The following is a 16,728-nucleotide window of genomic DNA, read 5'->3' on the forward strand; positions in this document are numbered from 1 at the left end:
CACTAGGTTTACTTTCAGGAAACACCTCCAACTCCTCCACTTTAAACACACCTCAGATACATGATGTTCAGCTTCTTCAATAGGTTCGACAGCACAATCTCACCCTCACTGCAGAACTCCACACCAGGCTTACTTCCCTCACAGGAAAATATCCACTCACAGGAGACCTGGCCCACGCCCAGGTTTACGGCTGCACAGGTGGAAGGTCAACTGAGGAAGATCTGTACCAGCAAGGCGGCTGGACCGGATGGAGTTTCCCCACGATTACTGAGGGCCTGTGCAACTGAACTGGGAGAACCACTACAGCGCATCTTCAACATGAGTCTAGATCAGAGAAGAGTACCCAGACAGTGGAAAACATCTTGTATTGTCCCGGTACCGAAGAAACCACAACCAAAGGAGTTGAATGACTTCAGACCTGTTGCCTTGACGTCGCACGTGATGAAGACCAAGGAACGGCTGATAATACAGAATCTGAGGCCACAAACCAGGCACGCCCGGGATCCGCTTCAGTTTGCGTATAAGGAGAAGGTGGGAGTGGAGGATGCTATCACGTATTTGCTGCACAAATCACTCTCTCACCTAGATGGGGTCAGTTGTGCTGTGAGGATTACATTCCTTGACTTCTCTAGTGCCTTTAACACCATCCAGCCCAAGATCTTAAAGCACAAACTAACGGAGATGGGAGTAGACTCTCACATGGTGGATTGGATAGTGGACTACTTGAGAGATAGACCTCAGTATGTGCGGTTGGGAGACTGTAGGTCTGACACAGTGGTCAGCAGCACAGGAGCGCCACAGGGAACCGTACTCTCTCCGGTCCTGTTCACCCTGTACACATCTGACTTCCAATATAACTCGGAGTCCTGCCATGTGCAGAAGTTCGCTGATGAGACGGCCATAGTGGGGTGTGTCAGGAATGGACAGGAGGAGGAGTATAGGAAACTGATACAGGACTTTGTGATATGGTGCAACTCAAACTACCTGCGTCTCAATGTCACCAAGACCAAGGAGATGGTGGTGGACTTTAGGAGATCTAGGCCTCATATGGAGCCAGTGATCATTAATGGAGAATGTGTGGAGCAGGTTAAGACCTACAAGTATCTGGGAGTACAGTTGGACGAGAAGCTAGACTGGACTGCCAACACAGATGCCTTGTGCAGGAAGGCACAGAGTCGACTGTACTTCCTTAGAAGGTTGGCGTCATTCAATGTCTGCAGTGAGATGCTGATGATGTTCTATAGGTCAGTTGTTGAGAGCGCCCTCTTCTTTGTGGTGGCGTGTTGGGGAGGAAGCATTAAGAAGAAGGACTCCTCACGTCTTAATAAGCTGATAAGGAAGGCGGGCTCTGTCGTGGGCAAAGTACTGGAGAGTTTAACATCGGTAGCTGAGCGAAGGGCGCTGAGTAGGCTACGGTCAATTATGGAAAACCCTGAACATCCTCTACATAGCACCATCCAGAGACAGAGAAGCAGTTTCAGCGACAGGTTACTGTCGATGCAATGCTCCTCAGACAGGATGAAGAGGTCAATACTCCCCAATGCCATTAGGCTTTACAATTCAACTGCCAGGACTTAAGAACTTTTTTTTTAAAGCTATTATTAATGCTTTTTGAGTTAGTGATTTAGATGCATATCATATTATTACTGAGTTAAGTATTGTATGTACAACAAGTGTATGGGACATTGGAAAAAATGTTGAATTTCCCCATGGGGATGAATAAAGTATCTATCTATCTATCTAATCCTCTGCATCTGTGCCTTCCTGATTGTCAATTTCACCTTAGCAAGTTTAAACCTTTTCACAATACACAACAACATGATCCTTCTGGCGTCCTCTAATGCCTCAGAGGTTGGTGCTTCCAGACATTTATCAACATCCATTGCTGCTGATTTTGCACACACAAATAAATCAAAAGGGATTTCCCCAATGAAATCAATAATTAATTAATCAACACGCCCTCAAATTTGTTCATATCCCAGATGCAGGCCCCAATTTTGTTATGAACAAATATTTAGAAACTAAAGCTTTAGAAATTAACCAGCAACAATAGACTACTCCTGGAGCCTAGTTTTGATGTTAAAACCACTATCTTTATTAGTATTTACTTATAATAAAGTAAATTAAGCAAGATAAACAAAAGTTAACAGTTTTATGTGTATATATGTGTGTAAATTGTTACGTACCCCAAAACTGGGTCACTTACCAGCAAAGATAGAGAGGTCCGTTGAAGTCTGATGGTACTATTTTTAACAGTATTTATTGATAAAAATACACAAAAATAATCTCAATGCAAACATAGATATATACGTCATCAATACTAAATCTAAAAGCGCGGGTATAATAATAATCAATAAGAAATAACTCTATCGTTGTGTAGGGGATAATGTATTGTCCGATGGAAATATAAAAGTCACTCAAGTTCATGCAGGCTGCAGCCTTTTGTTGGAGTCAAGAGAGACAGATGTTTTAAACTTGCCTGCTTTCCTTTTTATGATGTCGATCCTTCGAGAGTTCTGTTTTTGTAGTCGGTCCTTTAGCTAAGCCGTTCCGTGGAAAACTCGTCATCCGAGCAAGGATGGACACACATACAAGTCACCACCGGCAGTCACTATTAAACGCTGTCACGGGATTTCTATCGTTTCTCCTGGTGCGTCTAAAGGGGTTGTTCCCCAGACCCTCTTTTATCCTTACTCATGGGGTCTCAGATGTCAATCAGGTTGGGATGATGCAATCTCTCAGCCAGCCCCCTCGGCTCATTCCCTGAGGGCTTCAAATAAATAGTACAGCACTCAATACACAATTCCGTCTCCAAGAGACAATGGCCATTTCCCGTGGCTTTGTATTGCTGAGGGGCCAGGACGTTCCAAACCCCATGTGGATTCTGCGTGTCTTTCTCTCATTTCCTGCGTCTCCTGACCTGAATTAATAGCGATCTTGCGATTCTCAAAAAGGTGGGGGCTACTTTGTACCCTTCAGCCCCTCAGAGTTGGGGCACAGGCGTAACAAAATATAACTCCCAAACTATTGAGCTCGGGGGAAACAAGGCTTAGAGTCTTGAGATGGTAAAGTATGGAAGTTCAGTTCATCCACGGAATAGGTGATGAGAGAGAGATATTTGTAATCCAGGGTAAATGTCGAGAGAAGGCAATTACGTCGATTTCCAAAGGTTCCATTGTGGTGAAACGAGAGAACAGTTGCTGTAGATTTTATGCTTCATCGTTTCAAATCCACATACGAATTATCACCGAAAGTGACTTGTCACAATGGGTATCGCCTTCAAGTGAATTATCACACCACACCCAGCCAAGCGTTAACACATAAGTAGTCTTCACAGGATACCCCAAATCCGATCCACACCTATGGATCAAATGAGGTGATAACCACACATTCGATGTATGGTGAATCAACACTTAACCCACCCTTGTGGGCATAGGAAAGCTCTAAACAGTGACCCTTGGCTACTAGTTCCCTGGTTTCGATCCTTCCATTTTTCCTCCTTCATCTCCATCTGACTCTGAGTGTCTGAGTCCTCGGTTAAAACTAAACAAGCTGTGAGCGATGTAAACAAGCTGCAAGCCCGACTGATTTGCCTTCTTAATCACTCGCTCTCTTAAAATGAATGTCCTCAGCAAGCAAAAGTAAGGAATTAATAAGAATGTGAACTGACTGGTGTGCCAGTAGTTGGGATGACTGAATGAATCCTTTCCAACATTCTGAGCAGGTGAATAGTTCAAAATGTGTGAACTGACTGGTGTTTCTGTAGGGTGGAGGACTGAGTGAATCCCTTCCCACAGACTGAGCAGGTGAACAGTTTCTCCCCAGTGTGAACTCGATGATGTACCTTCAGTTTAGATGACCGAGTGAATCCCTTTCCACAGACTGAGCAGGTGAACGGTTTCTCCTCAGTGTGAACTGACTGATGACTCAGCAGGTTGGATGACGAAGTGAATCCCTTTCCACAGACTGAGCAGGTGAACGGTTTCTCCCCAGTGTGAACTCGCTGATGTTTCTGCAGGTTGGATGACGAAGTGAATCCCTTTCCACAGACTGAGCAGGTGAACGGTTTCTCCCCAGTGTGAACTCGCTGATGTTTCTGCAGGCTGGATGACTGAGTGAATCCCTTCCCACATTCTGAGCAGGTGAAAGGCTTCTCCCCAGTGTGAACTCGCTGGTGTATCAGTAGGTTAGATGGCTGAGTGAATCCCTTCCCACATTCTGAGCAGGTGAAAGGCTTCTCCCCAGTGTGAACTCGCTGGTGTATCAGTAGGTTAGATGACTGAGTGAATCCCTTCCCACAGAATGAGCAGGTGAATGGTTTCTCCCCAGTGTGAACTCGCTGATGTACCTTCAGTTTAGATGATTCAGTGAATCCATTCCCACACACTGAGCAGGTGAACGGTTTCTCCCCGGTGTGAACTGACTGATGTCTCTGCAGGCTGGATGACAAAATGAATTTCTTCCCACACACTGAGCAGGTGAACGGTTTCTCCCCAGTGTGAACTGACTGATGTCCCTGCAGGCTGGATGAGTAAGTGAATCCCTTCCCACAGACTGAGCAGGTGAATGGTTTCTCCCCAGTGTGAACTCGCTGATGTACCTTCAGTTTAGATGATTCAGTGAATCCCTTCCCACAGACTGAGCAGGTGAACGGCTTCTCCCCAGTGTGAACTGACTGATGACTCAGCAGGTTGGATGACTGAGTGAATCCCTTCCCACACACTGAGCAGGTGAACGGTTTCTCCCCGGTGTGAACTGACTGATGTCTCTGCAGGTAGGATGACAAAGTGAATCCCTTCCCACAGACTGAGCAGGTGAACGGTTTCTCCTCAGTGTGAACTGACTGATGACTCAGCAGGTTGGATGACTGAGTGAATCCCTTCCCACACACTGAGCAGGTGAACGGTTTCTCCCCGGTGTGAACTGACTGATGTCTCTGCAGGCTGGATGACAAAGTGAATCCCTTCCCACAGACTGAGCAGGTGAACGGTTTCTCCTCAGTGTGAACTGACTGATGTCTCTGCAGGCTGAATGACAAAGTGAATTTCTTCCCACAGACTGAGCAGGTGAACGGTTTCTCCCCAGTGTGAACTCGCTGATGTACCTTCAGTTTAGATGATCCAGTGAATCCCTTCCCACAGACTGAGCAGGTGAACGGTTTCTCCCCGGTGTGAACTGACTGATGTCTCTGCAGGCTGGATGACAAAGTGAATTTCTTCCCACAGACTGAGCAGGTGAACGGTTTCTCCCCAGTGTGAACTCGCTGATGTACCTTCAGTTTAGATGATTCAGTGAATCCCTTCCCACAGACTGAGCAGGTGAACGGACGCTCCCCGGTGTGAACTCGCTGGTGAGCCATTAGGTCAAATGACCGAGTGAATCCCTTCCCACAGTCTGAGCAGATGAACGTCTTCTCCCCAGTGTGAACTCGCTGATGTACCTTCAGTTTAGATGATTCAGTGAATCCCTTCCCACAGACTGAGCAGGTGAACGGCTTCACCCCAGTGTGAACTTTCTGGTGTCTCTGCAGGGTGGATGACTGAGTGAATCCGATCCCACAGACAGAGCAGGTGAACGGCCTCTCTCCAGTGTGAACTCGCTGATGTATCTGTAGGTGGGATGACCAAGTGAATCCCTTCCCACAGACTGAGCAGGTGAACGGTTTCTCCCCAGTGTGAACTGACTGATGTCTCTGCAGGCTGGATGACAAAGTGAATTTCTTCCCACAGACTGAGCAGGTGAACGGTTTCTCCCCAGTGTGAACTCGCTGATGTACCTTCAGTTTAGATGATTCAGTGAATCCCTTCCCACAGACTGAGCAGGTGAACGGTTTCTCCCCAGTGTGAACTCGCTGATGTACCTTCAGTTTAGATGATTCAGTGAATCCCTTCCCACAGACTGAGCAGGTGAACGGTTTCTCCCCAGTGTGAACTGACTGATGTCTCTGCAGGCTGGATGACAAAGTGAATTTCTTCCCACAGACTGAGCAGGTGAACGGTTTCTCCCCAGTGTGAACTCGCTGATGTACCTTCAGTTTAGATGATTCAGTGAATCCCTTCCCACAGACTGAGCAGGTGAACGGTTTCTCCCCAGTGTGAACTCGCTGATGTACCTTCAGTTTAGATGATTCAGTGAATCCCTTCCCACAGACTGAGCAGGTGAACGGTTTCTCCCCAGTGTGAACTCGCTGATGTACCTTCAGTTTAGATGATTCAGTGAATCCCTTCCCACAGACTGAGCAGGTGAACGGTTTCTCCCCAGTGTGAACTCGCTGATGTACCTTCAGTTTAGATGATTCAGTGAATCCCTTCCCACAGACTGAGCAGGTGAACGGCTTCTCCCCAGTGTGAACTTTCTGGTGTCTCTGTAGGGTGGATGACCGAGTGAATCTCATCCCACAGTCCGAGCAAGTGAACGGCCGCACCCCGGTCTGAACTCGCTGGTGTGCCATCAGGTCAGATGACAGAGTGAATCCTTTCCCAGAAAATCAGCAGATGACCAGTTTCTGACTGGTGTGTCCACATGTGGGATGACAGACTAAGTGCTTTCTTACACACAGAACAGGTGAATGACCTTGCTCAGTGTGAACTTGCTGATGTACCTTCAGTTGAGATGACTGTCTGAATCCATTCCCAATGTCTGAGCAGAAGAATGGGCTCTCCCCTGTGTAAAATGACGGGCGTGCCAGTTGGTCAAATGACTGAGTGAATCCTGCCCCGTAGTCTGATCAGGTAGGATGGTCGATTGAATCCCTTGCTTCACTTCTTAAATATCTAGACAGAGACAGGAAAACTGGTGTGCCATGTCTGAGCTTCCGGGAGACAAATTCCTTCTCGTTTTTAACCTGTAAAAAGATTTACAAAATCCATCAATGGGTGTAGGTCAACACTTCGGATGAGATTGCCAAGGTTTGAGTTGCCAAGGTTTGATCCAGCATCACACTGTTACAGTGAGGTTCCACCCAAGTTGCACAGAGAAATCATCTTCTAACTGGGCACAGTGCTGGTATCTGAAATAACCATCAATTCCCTGATGCTCTTCTTGTTTCTATAGGAATGGGGCATTTCTGTGGTCTCCAGTTTGTGCCTTGGCTCAGTTTGGCTCCCTCCATTGGTATTATTCCCTGTTCCTGCTGAGCTGCATGGGTGCCTGGCCACAGAGTAACTGAAAAATTCTCACACAAATAGTCTTTCTTGACGTGCAGCTGGGATTTTCTTATATGTATTATTAACTTAAAGTGCCACAATTTTAATGCCTTATAAAAATTTCTTGCTGAGATGAATGGTTGGTCCGCACAGCTGTTAAAGGTTCTTGCAGAAAAGTACCAACAAAGAAACAGGCCCTTTGGGCTATCTAGCTTGTGCTAAACTATTTAAACTCCCCACTCCCACACCCCAACCATTCAGGTACCTACACAAAACTCCTTAAATGTTGAAATCCAGCTCGCATTCACCATTTGTGTTGGCTGTTCATTCCACACCCAGATGACCATCTGTGTGAAGAAGTTTCCCCTCATGTTCCCCTTAACATTTCACCTTTCACCCTTAACCCATGGCCTCTGGTTGTAGTTCCACACCATCTCCGTGGTAAAAGCCAACTTGCATTTTATCTATGCCCCTCTATCACAATCAAATCTCCCCTCAATCTTCTACATTCCAAGGAATAAAGTCCTAACCTGTTCAATCTTTCCTTGTAACCCAAGTCCTCCAGACCTGGCAAAATCCTTGTGAATTTTCTCTGAACTCTCGGAACCTCTTTTACAACTTTCATCTATCTACTGTTGTCAGTGCTTTGGTTCATGAAGGCCAATGGGCTGAAATCTTTCTTTCCGTCTCTACCTAACTGTGATACCACTTTTAGTGAATTACAGACTTGTATTCCCAGGTCCCTTTCCTCTACAACACTCCTCAGTGCCCAACCAGTCACTGTATAAGACCTACAGTGGTAGGTCCTACCAAAGTGCAACACCTCACACTTGTCTGAATTAAATTCCATTTTCCATTTCTCAAACCATTTTTCCAGCTGGTCCAGGTCGCACTGTAAGCCATGATAGTCTTCCTCGCTGTCCACTACACCCCAATCTTGGTGTCATCCACAAATTTACTGATCCAGTTAACCACACTATCATCCAGATTACTGATATAGAAGACAAACAACAACAGATCAAGCACTGATCCCTATGACACACAACTAGTCACAGACCTCCAGTCAGAGAGGCAACCATCTGCTACCATACTCTGGCTTCTCCCAAAGCCAGTGTCTCGTCCAATTTACTATCTCATCTTGAATGCTGAGTGACTGAACCTTCTTGACCAACCTCCCATATGAGACTTTGTCAAGTGCCTTGCCGAAGTCCATGTAGACAACATCCACTGACTTGCCTTCATCCAATTTCCTGATAACTTCGAGAAACTCTATAAGATTGGTGAGCCATGAACTACCAAGCACAAAGCCATGTTGTCTATCCTTAATCAATTCACATCTATCCAAATACTTATATATCCATTTCCTGCACATAAGTTCCAATAACTTTCCCCCTACTGATGTCAAGCACACCAATGTACAATTTCTTAGTTTATTTTTAGAGCCTTTCTTGAACAGCGGAACAACATTCGTTGTCCTCCAATCCTCCAGTACCTCACCTGTCACTAAGGATGATTTAAATATCTGTGCTTGGGCCCCGACAACTTCTGCACTTGTCTTCCAAAGGGTCCGAGGGAACAATTTGTCAGGCCCTGGGGATTTATCCATGGCAATTTGCCTTCAGACGGCAAACACCTCCACCTCTGTAATCTGTACAGGGTCCATGAAGTTGATGCTGCTTTGCCTCACTTCTATAGACTCTGTGTCCACCTCCGGAGTAAATACGAATGCAGAAAAAATCTCCCCCATCTATTTTGTCTCCTCATACGGATTACCATTCTAATTTTGCAAAGGATTAATTTTTTCCCTTGAAATCTTTTTCCACTTAACATATCTGCAGAATCCATGAGGATTCTCCTTCACCTTGTCTGCTGGGGCAACCTCATGCCTTCTTTCATCAGTGTTCACTTGAATTTCCTGTATCTCATAAGTAGCCCATTTGTTCCTATCTGCCTGTACCTGGTATGCACCTCCTTTTTATTGATCTGGGAGATGAAAGCCAAAGGGGTGATAGAGCTGCATGGTGGGGGGTGGGGCATGGGGGGGTGGGTAAACTAAAGTTGTAGGGGGAATGACAGAACAGATAGAGGAGAGGTTGTGGAGACAGATGTTGTTCAGACCTCAGACAAGGTCAGGAATGAAAAACGTTGAGCATGTTGCAGTGAATATGCTGAGCCCTGTATATAACCATATAACAATCACAGCACGGAAACAGGCCATTCCGGCCCTCCTAGTCCGTGCCTAACTCTTAATCTCACCTAGTCCCACCTACCCGCACTCAGCCCATAACCCTCCACTCCTTTCCTGTCCATATACCTATCCAATTTTACCTTAAATGACACAACTGAACTGGCCTCTACTACTTCTACAGGAAGCTCATTCCGCACAGCTATCACTCTCTGAGTAAAGAAATACCCCCTCATGTTTCCCTTAAACTTTTGCCCCCTAACTCTCAAATCATGTCCTCTCGTTTGAATCTCCCCTACTCTCAATGGAAACAGCCTATTCACGTCAACTCTATCTATCCCTCTCAACATTTTAAGTACCTCGATCAAATCCCCCCTCAACCTTCTACGCTCCAATGAATAGAGACCTAACTTGTTCAACCTTTCTCTGTAACTTAAGTGCTGAAACCCAGGTAACATCCTAGTAAATCGTCTCTGCACTCTCTCTAATTTATTGCTATCTTTCCTATAATTCGGTGACCAGAACTGTACACAATATTCCAAATTTGGCCTTACCAATGCCTTGTACAATTTTAACATTACATCCCAACTTCTGTACTCAATGCTCTGATTTATAAAGGCCAGCGTTCCAAAAGCCTTCTTCACCACCCTATCTACATGAGACTCCACCTTCAGGGAACTATGCACTGTTATTCCTAGATCTCTCTGTTCCACTGCATTCCTCAATGCCCTACCATTTACCCTGTATGTTCTATTTGGATTATTCCTGCCAAAATGTAGAACCTCACACTTCTCAGCATTAAACTCCATCTGCCAACGTTCAGCCCATTCTTCTAACCGGCATAAATCTCCCTGCAAGCTTCGAAAACCCACCTCATTATCCACAACACCTCCTACCTTAGTATCATCAGCATACTTACTAATCCAATTTACCACCCCATCATCCAGATCATTTATGTATATTACAAACAACATTTGGGCCCAAAACAGATCCCTGAGGCACCCCGCTAGTCACCGGCCTCCATCCCGATAAACAATTATCCACCACTACTCTCTGGCATCTCCCATCTAGCCACTGTTGAATCCATTTTATTACTCCAGCATTAATACCTAACGACTGAACCTTCTTAACTAACCTTCCATGTGGAACTTTGTCAAAGGCCTTGCTGAAGTCCATATAGACTACATCCACTGCCTTACCCTCATCAACATTCCTCGTAACTACAAAAAATTCAATAAGGTTTGTCAAACATGACCTTCCACGCACAAATCCATGCTGGCTACTCTCTAATCAGATCCTGTCTATCCAGATAATTATAAATACTATCTCTAAGAATACTTTCCATTAATTTACCCACCACTGATGTCAAACTGACAGGTCTATAATTGCCAGGCTTACTTCTAGAACCCTTTTTAAACAATGGAACCACATGAGCAATACGCCAATCCTCCGGCACAATCCCCGTTTCTAATGACATCTGAAAGATCTCCGTCAGAGCTCCTGCTATCTCTACACAAACTTCCCTCAAGGTCCTGGGGAATATCCGGTCAGGACCCGGAGATTGATCCACTTTTAAATTTCTTAAAAGCGCCAGTACTTCCACCTCTTTAATTGTCGTAAGTTCCATAACTTCCTTACTTGTTTCCCACACCTTACACCATTCAATATCCTTCTCCTTAGTGAATACCGAAGAGAAGAAATCATTCAAAATCTCTCCCATCTCCCTCGGCTCCACACATAGCTGACCACCCTGATTCTCTAAGGGACCAATTTTATCCCTCACTATCCTCTTGCTTTTAATATAACTGTAGAAGCCTTTCGGATTTACTTCCACCTTATTTGCCAAACCAAACTCGTAACTTCTTTTAGCTTTTCTAATCTCTTTCTTAAGTTTCCTTTTACATTCTTTATATTCCTCGAGCAATTCCTTTACTCCATGCTGCCTATATCTATTGTAGACATCCCTCTTTTTTCAAACCAAGTTTCTAATATCCCTTGAAAACCATGGCGCTTTCAAACCTTTAACCTTTCCTTTCAACCGAACAGGAACATAAAGATTCTGTACCCTCATAATTTCACCCTTAAATGACCTCCATTTCTCTATTACATCCTTCCCATAAAACAACTTGACCCAATCCACTCTCTCTAAATCCCTGCACATCTCCTCAAAGTTAGCCTTTCTCCAATCAAAAATCTCAACTCTAGGTCCAGTCCTGTCCTTCTCCATAATTATATTGAAGCTAATGCTATTGTGATCACTGGACCCGAAGTGCTCCCCAACACATACATCTGTCAGCTGACCTATCGCATTCCCTAACAGGAGATCCAACACTGCCCCATCTCTAGTCGGTACTTCTATGTATTGTTGCAAAAAACTATCCTGCACACATTTCACAAACTCTAAACCATCCAGCCCTTTTACTGAATGAGCTTCCCAATCTATGTGTGGAAAATTAAAATCTCCCACAATCACCACCTTGTGTTTACTACAAATATCTGCTATCTCCTTACACATTTGCTCTTCCAACTCACGCTCCCCATTAGGTGGCCTATAATACACTCCTATCAGTGTTACTACACCTTTCCCATTCCTCAATTCCACCCAAATAGCCTCCCTAGAGGAGCTCTGTAATCTATCCTTCCAAAGCACCGCCATAAGATTTTCTCGGACAAGCAATGCAACACCTCCTCCTCTGGCCCCTCCTACTCTATCACACCTGAAGCAACTAAATCCAGGAATATTTAGTTGCCAATCACACCCTTCCTGCAACCATGTTTCACTAATAGCTACAACATCATAATTCCAGGTATCAATCCACACTTTAAGCTCATCCACCTTTCTTACAATGCTCCTAGCATTAAAATAGATACATTTAAGATACTCTCCACCTCCTCCTCTCTTTTCATCCCTAGCAATGCATTCAAATTTATTATCCTTTTCTTTCTTCTCCCCTACAACTTCGGGCTGAGCGCATCCCTTCTCCATCACCTGCCTTTCCTCCCTCACACACTGTCTACTTACTTGCTCTACTGGTGAACTAACCTCCTCTCCCATAGTTTCCTCAAATTGATTTCCGCCCCCCCATCTTACTAGTTTAAAGTCTGCCCTGTAGCCCTAGCAAACCTCCCCGCTAGGATATTGGTCCCCCCAGGATTCAAGTGTAACCCGTCCTTCTTGAACAGGTCACGCCTGCCCCAGAAGAGGTCCCAATGATCCAGAAACTTGAATCCCTGCCCCCTGCTCCAATCCCTCAACCACGCATTCATCCTCCACCTAATTCCATTCCTACTCTCACTGTCATATCTCAATGTAAGGAGCAGCGTAGGAAAGGCGGATGTGTTCAGGGCATGGATCAACACCTGGAATTATGACACTAGGATCTGGCAACTGTGGACTGGGACAGGCTCCTTTATGGCAAAGGTGTGCTTGGTAAATGGCAGGCCTTCAAAGTGAAATTTTGAAAGTGCAAAGTGGGTATGTGCTTCTCAGAATAAAAGGTAAAGATAGAAACTGTAGGGAACCTTGGATTTCAAGAAATATTGAGACCCTGGTGAAGCACAAAATGGAGTTGTATAACAGGGATAGGCAGGTAGGTTGTTACAGAGTATAAGCAATGCAAGAGAACACATAAGAAATAAATCAGGATGACTAAAAGAAGGCATGAGGTTGCTGTCGCAAAAAAGATGAAGGATAATCATCAGGGATTCCAGCGATAGATTAAGAGCAAAAGGATTACAAGGCACAAAGTGGGTCCTCTGGAAGACCAGAATGGCAATCCACGTGTGCAACCAAAGCAGATGGGGAGATGTTAAATATGTTTTCATCTCTATTTTCTCAGGAGATGGACACAGGGTCTATGGGAGTGTGGAAAAGGACATGACATGGTGCTCCCTCGGACCCTACAGGAGGCAAGTGCAGAAATTGTCGGGCCCCTAGCAGAGATAACCAAATCATCCTTAGTGAATGGGGGGTGGGGGGAGGGTGGTTATCAGAGGGTTGTAGGATAGCCAAAGTTATTTCACTGTTCAACACAGAACATTGAAATCCACAGCAGATTCCAAACCATTCAGCCCACAATGTTGTGCCAACCATGCAACTTACTCTAGAAACTGCCTAGAGTTTCCCTCGCGCAGAGCCCTCTATTTTCTAAGCTCCATGTACCTGTCTAAGACCCTATTGTATCTGCCTCAACCACCGCTGCTGGCAGTGCATTCCACCCACACACCACTCTCTATGCAAAAACTTACCCCTGACTTTCCCTCGGTATCTATTTCCAAGCGCCTTAAAACTATGCCCCCTCCTGTTAGCCATTTCAGCCCTGGGAAAAGCCTCTGACTATCCACTTGATCAATGCCCCTCATCATCTTATGCACCTAAACAAGGCTCTAAGCATAAACAAGGAAACTATACATTGTTTTGAGGATTTGTTGGAAGTATGCAAAATTATGAAGGTACAGATAGGGTAAATGCAGCAGGTTTTTTCCACTGAGGTTGGGTGGGATGACAACCAGAGGTCATGGGTAAGTGAGGAAGGTGAAAATTTAATGGGAACATGTGGGAAAGCTCTTCACTGAATCGACTGTGAGAGTGTGGAATGAGATGCCAGCACTGGTGCATGTGAGCTCGATTTCACCATTTAAGTGAAGTTTGGATAGGCAGCTGGATGGTAGGGGTATGGAGTGCTATCATCCCAGTGCAGGTCATTGCATCAGACAGCCTAAATGTTTTCAGCATTGTCTAGATGGACAAATGGTCTGTTTCTGCACTGAACTTCTCCAGGTTTCTATGACAGAGAAGCTGGACAAAATTGATTGGAAGGGGAAACTGGTAGGAATGTCGATGGAGCAGCAATGGCTGGAGTTTCCGGGAACAATTCGGGAGGTGCACGGTAGATACATCCCAGTGAAGCATTAGAATGGCAGGAGGACACAACCATGGCTGAAATGAGAAGCCAAACCCAACATAAAAGCTAAAGAGAGGGTAAATAATAGAGCAAAAAATATTGGGAAGCTGTTACAAATTAACAGGTCTGAACAACATCTGTCTGGTGTCAAGAAAACAACCTCTCCCTCAATGTCATATAAACTAAAGAGCTGGTTGTGGATTACAGAAGGAATGGAGACAGGGTAAATCCCTTTGCTGTTGAGAGGGTGAACAGCTGTACTGAGGAAGAAGGGCCCAAAGGATACTGGGGACCCAATTCACCACAACCACAAACTGTTCCTGCTGCTACCATCCAGGAAACAGTACCACAGCAAAAGGACCAACAGGCTCCAGGACATCATCTTCCACCAGCCCATCAGACTGATTAATTGATTTCTATGTTATATTGACTGTCCTAAGTGCAAACTATTTATTATGAATTACTACAAATTACACATTGCACATTTAGATGGAGACATAACCAACAGATTTCTACTCCTCATGTATATGAAGGATGTATGTAATAAATTCAATTCAATTCACCCTTTCCACTATCTGTGCTCTCATTCTGGCTCCCATTCCCCTTACAACTTATTTTAACCACATCAGCCCCCCCTCCCCCGACACTAGCTGTAGTAAGCCTTACCACAAAGGTATTAGTCCCCTCTTGTTCTGTTCCCCTAACTAACAAATCCTCTATCAACCCCTTGAATGACCTCTGCCAGGTAATCCACCCCCCCAACCAGTTTCTAAAGTGGTCTACCTGTTGTTGTGGGGTTGACCACAAGAGTACTCTGTGAGGGCTGTTTAACCTCATTCCCCTTCCTGACTCTCACCCAGTTTCCTGTGTCCTGCACCTTGGGTGTAACTCACCTCTCTTCATATCATATCTATCACCTCCTCCAACTCCTTGGATGATCCGGAATTCATCCATTTCCAGCTCCAACTCCTTAAGTGCAGGGTTACAAGCTGCATCTGGATGCACATCTTGTAGGTGAGGGCAACAGGGACAATGGAGGTCGCCCCATCTTCCCACCAATGTCCCCTCTAATTTCTAATGACCAGTGTGCACATGAAGCCTGTATTGTGCATTTTTTTAATCCAGTGTCAACATGTGCACAGTGAATTTTATATAGAGAGGTATTCATTTTAACAGATAGCAAATCACTGTCGATAGGAACTTTGATCTCCTCTGGGTCTGATCAAGTTCACCTGCACTCTCACACAACCTATGTAACAGGCCTGTAACGGGTAATGAAGGATTTTCTCACCAGAGCTTTTGCACTTTGTCCATATGTGGTTTTCTTGCTAAATTACACTTCAAAAAGTCACATATCCAAGTATCACTCCACTTTTTCCCACTTGTAAATTCTCCAGCAACTTTTGCATCTCCACAATAGACACAGATAATACCAGTTTCTGTATTGTACATAAATATTTCCCCGAACCCTCCCCTAGGTGAACTCATTGATGGCAATGCCAATGAATCTGAAGGGAAGGGCAGTAGTCTGTCTCATTGGAGACATCTGGCACATTTGTGATGTGAAAGCTAATCGTTGCCCAGGGCAAAAAGCTGTTTGATATAATTACCTTCCCAGAGAGAATGAATCAAAACATGTTCTCACGGGCAGAAAAGTTCAGACCAGGAGGAGGTGGAACAAAGCAACACAGACAAAATACTGGAGGAACTCAGCAGGCCAGGCAGCATCTATGGAAAAGAGTACTAATGCTGAGTTCCGCCGGCAGTTTGTGTGTGTTGCTTGGATTTCCAGCATCTGCAGATTTTCTCCTGTTTGGGATTGGAGTTAAAACAAATGTGATTTTCTCAACAGCTGATGTAAAAGATTGTTGTGCCCTATCTCCGAGTTCCCAATCCTTACATTTAGATAGCTGGAGCTCAGCTCTGTCTGAGAGACACATCGGTTCCCATTCCCTCATCAGCCGGAAGCTCCCCGGGGCCCGAATAAGGATCGTGGGGCTGAGAAAGAGGGACGAGAGCAGGACTGTGCCGGGATTGAGGGTCGAGTGACTGGACTCACTGCAATTGTCCCTCAGTCGGTATTGTAAAGGCTGACCCAGAAAATCGTTCTTACCTGCGCCGAGTTTCCGAGGCCTTTTGTGAACTGCGCATGCGCAACATTCGGGCACATCGGCATCTTTGACGCCTGCGCATTCAATCGGGCTTCAGCGCAGGCGTCAAAGATGCCGAATTTTTCAAATGCAGCGCTTTCTGGGTAATCAAGGTGCCATTAAAGGTTTCTGCAGGCACCAGTTACATGTCCATATCAATTTTTTGGTGTATAGAAAACTCAGCAGCTCTTTTAACACAGAAAGCAGCCCCCATAATGAATACAATTAATATCAGCAAACTTTCTGCGCGTTTAATGCCAAAGTAGAATATTCTTAAAAATGCAGATATGAAACACAAGAGATTCTGCTGTTGCTGGAAATGTAGACACATACACATAAAATGC

General features: G+C 45.1%; 1 protein-coding gene across 6 annotated transcripts in view; it reads right to left on the bottom strand.

Annotated features, from left to right (window-relative positions):
• LOC140724397 (uncharacterized) overlaps nt 1-16,392 on the bottom strand; it is a 35,029-nt gene extending 18,637 nt beyond the window's left edge. For 2 of the 6 annotated variants that reach the window (XR_012098123.1, XR_012098122.1), the window contains exon 1: nt 16,348-16,363. Coding sequence is in view for 2 of the 6 variants with exons in the window: in XM_073038844.1 (XP_072894945.1) it covers nt 3,734-4,741; nt 5,144-5,478; nt 5,560-6,451 (2,235 nt within the window). In the remaining 4 variants the exon portion in view is untranslated. Of the gene's footprint in view, nt 1-1,734; nt 4,742-5,143; nt 5,479-5,559; nt 9,102-16,347 lie in introns of those variants that run through there. The other 4 variants (XM_073038844.1, XM_073038845.1, XR_012098118.1 and 1 more) reach the window with 4 other exon arrangements.
• Between the last annotated feature and the right edge of the window lie 336 nt (nt 16,393-16,728).

The sequence above is a fragment of the Hemitrygon akajei genome, unplaced genomic scaffold (genome assembly GCF_048418815.1).
Source record: "Hemitrygon akajei unplaced genomic scaffold, sHemAka1.3 Scf000204, whole genome shotgun sequence".
Taxonomy (NCBI): Eukaryota; Metazoa; Chordata; class Chondrichthyes; order Myliobatiformes; family Dasyatidae; genus Hemitrygon; species Hemitrygon akajei.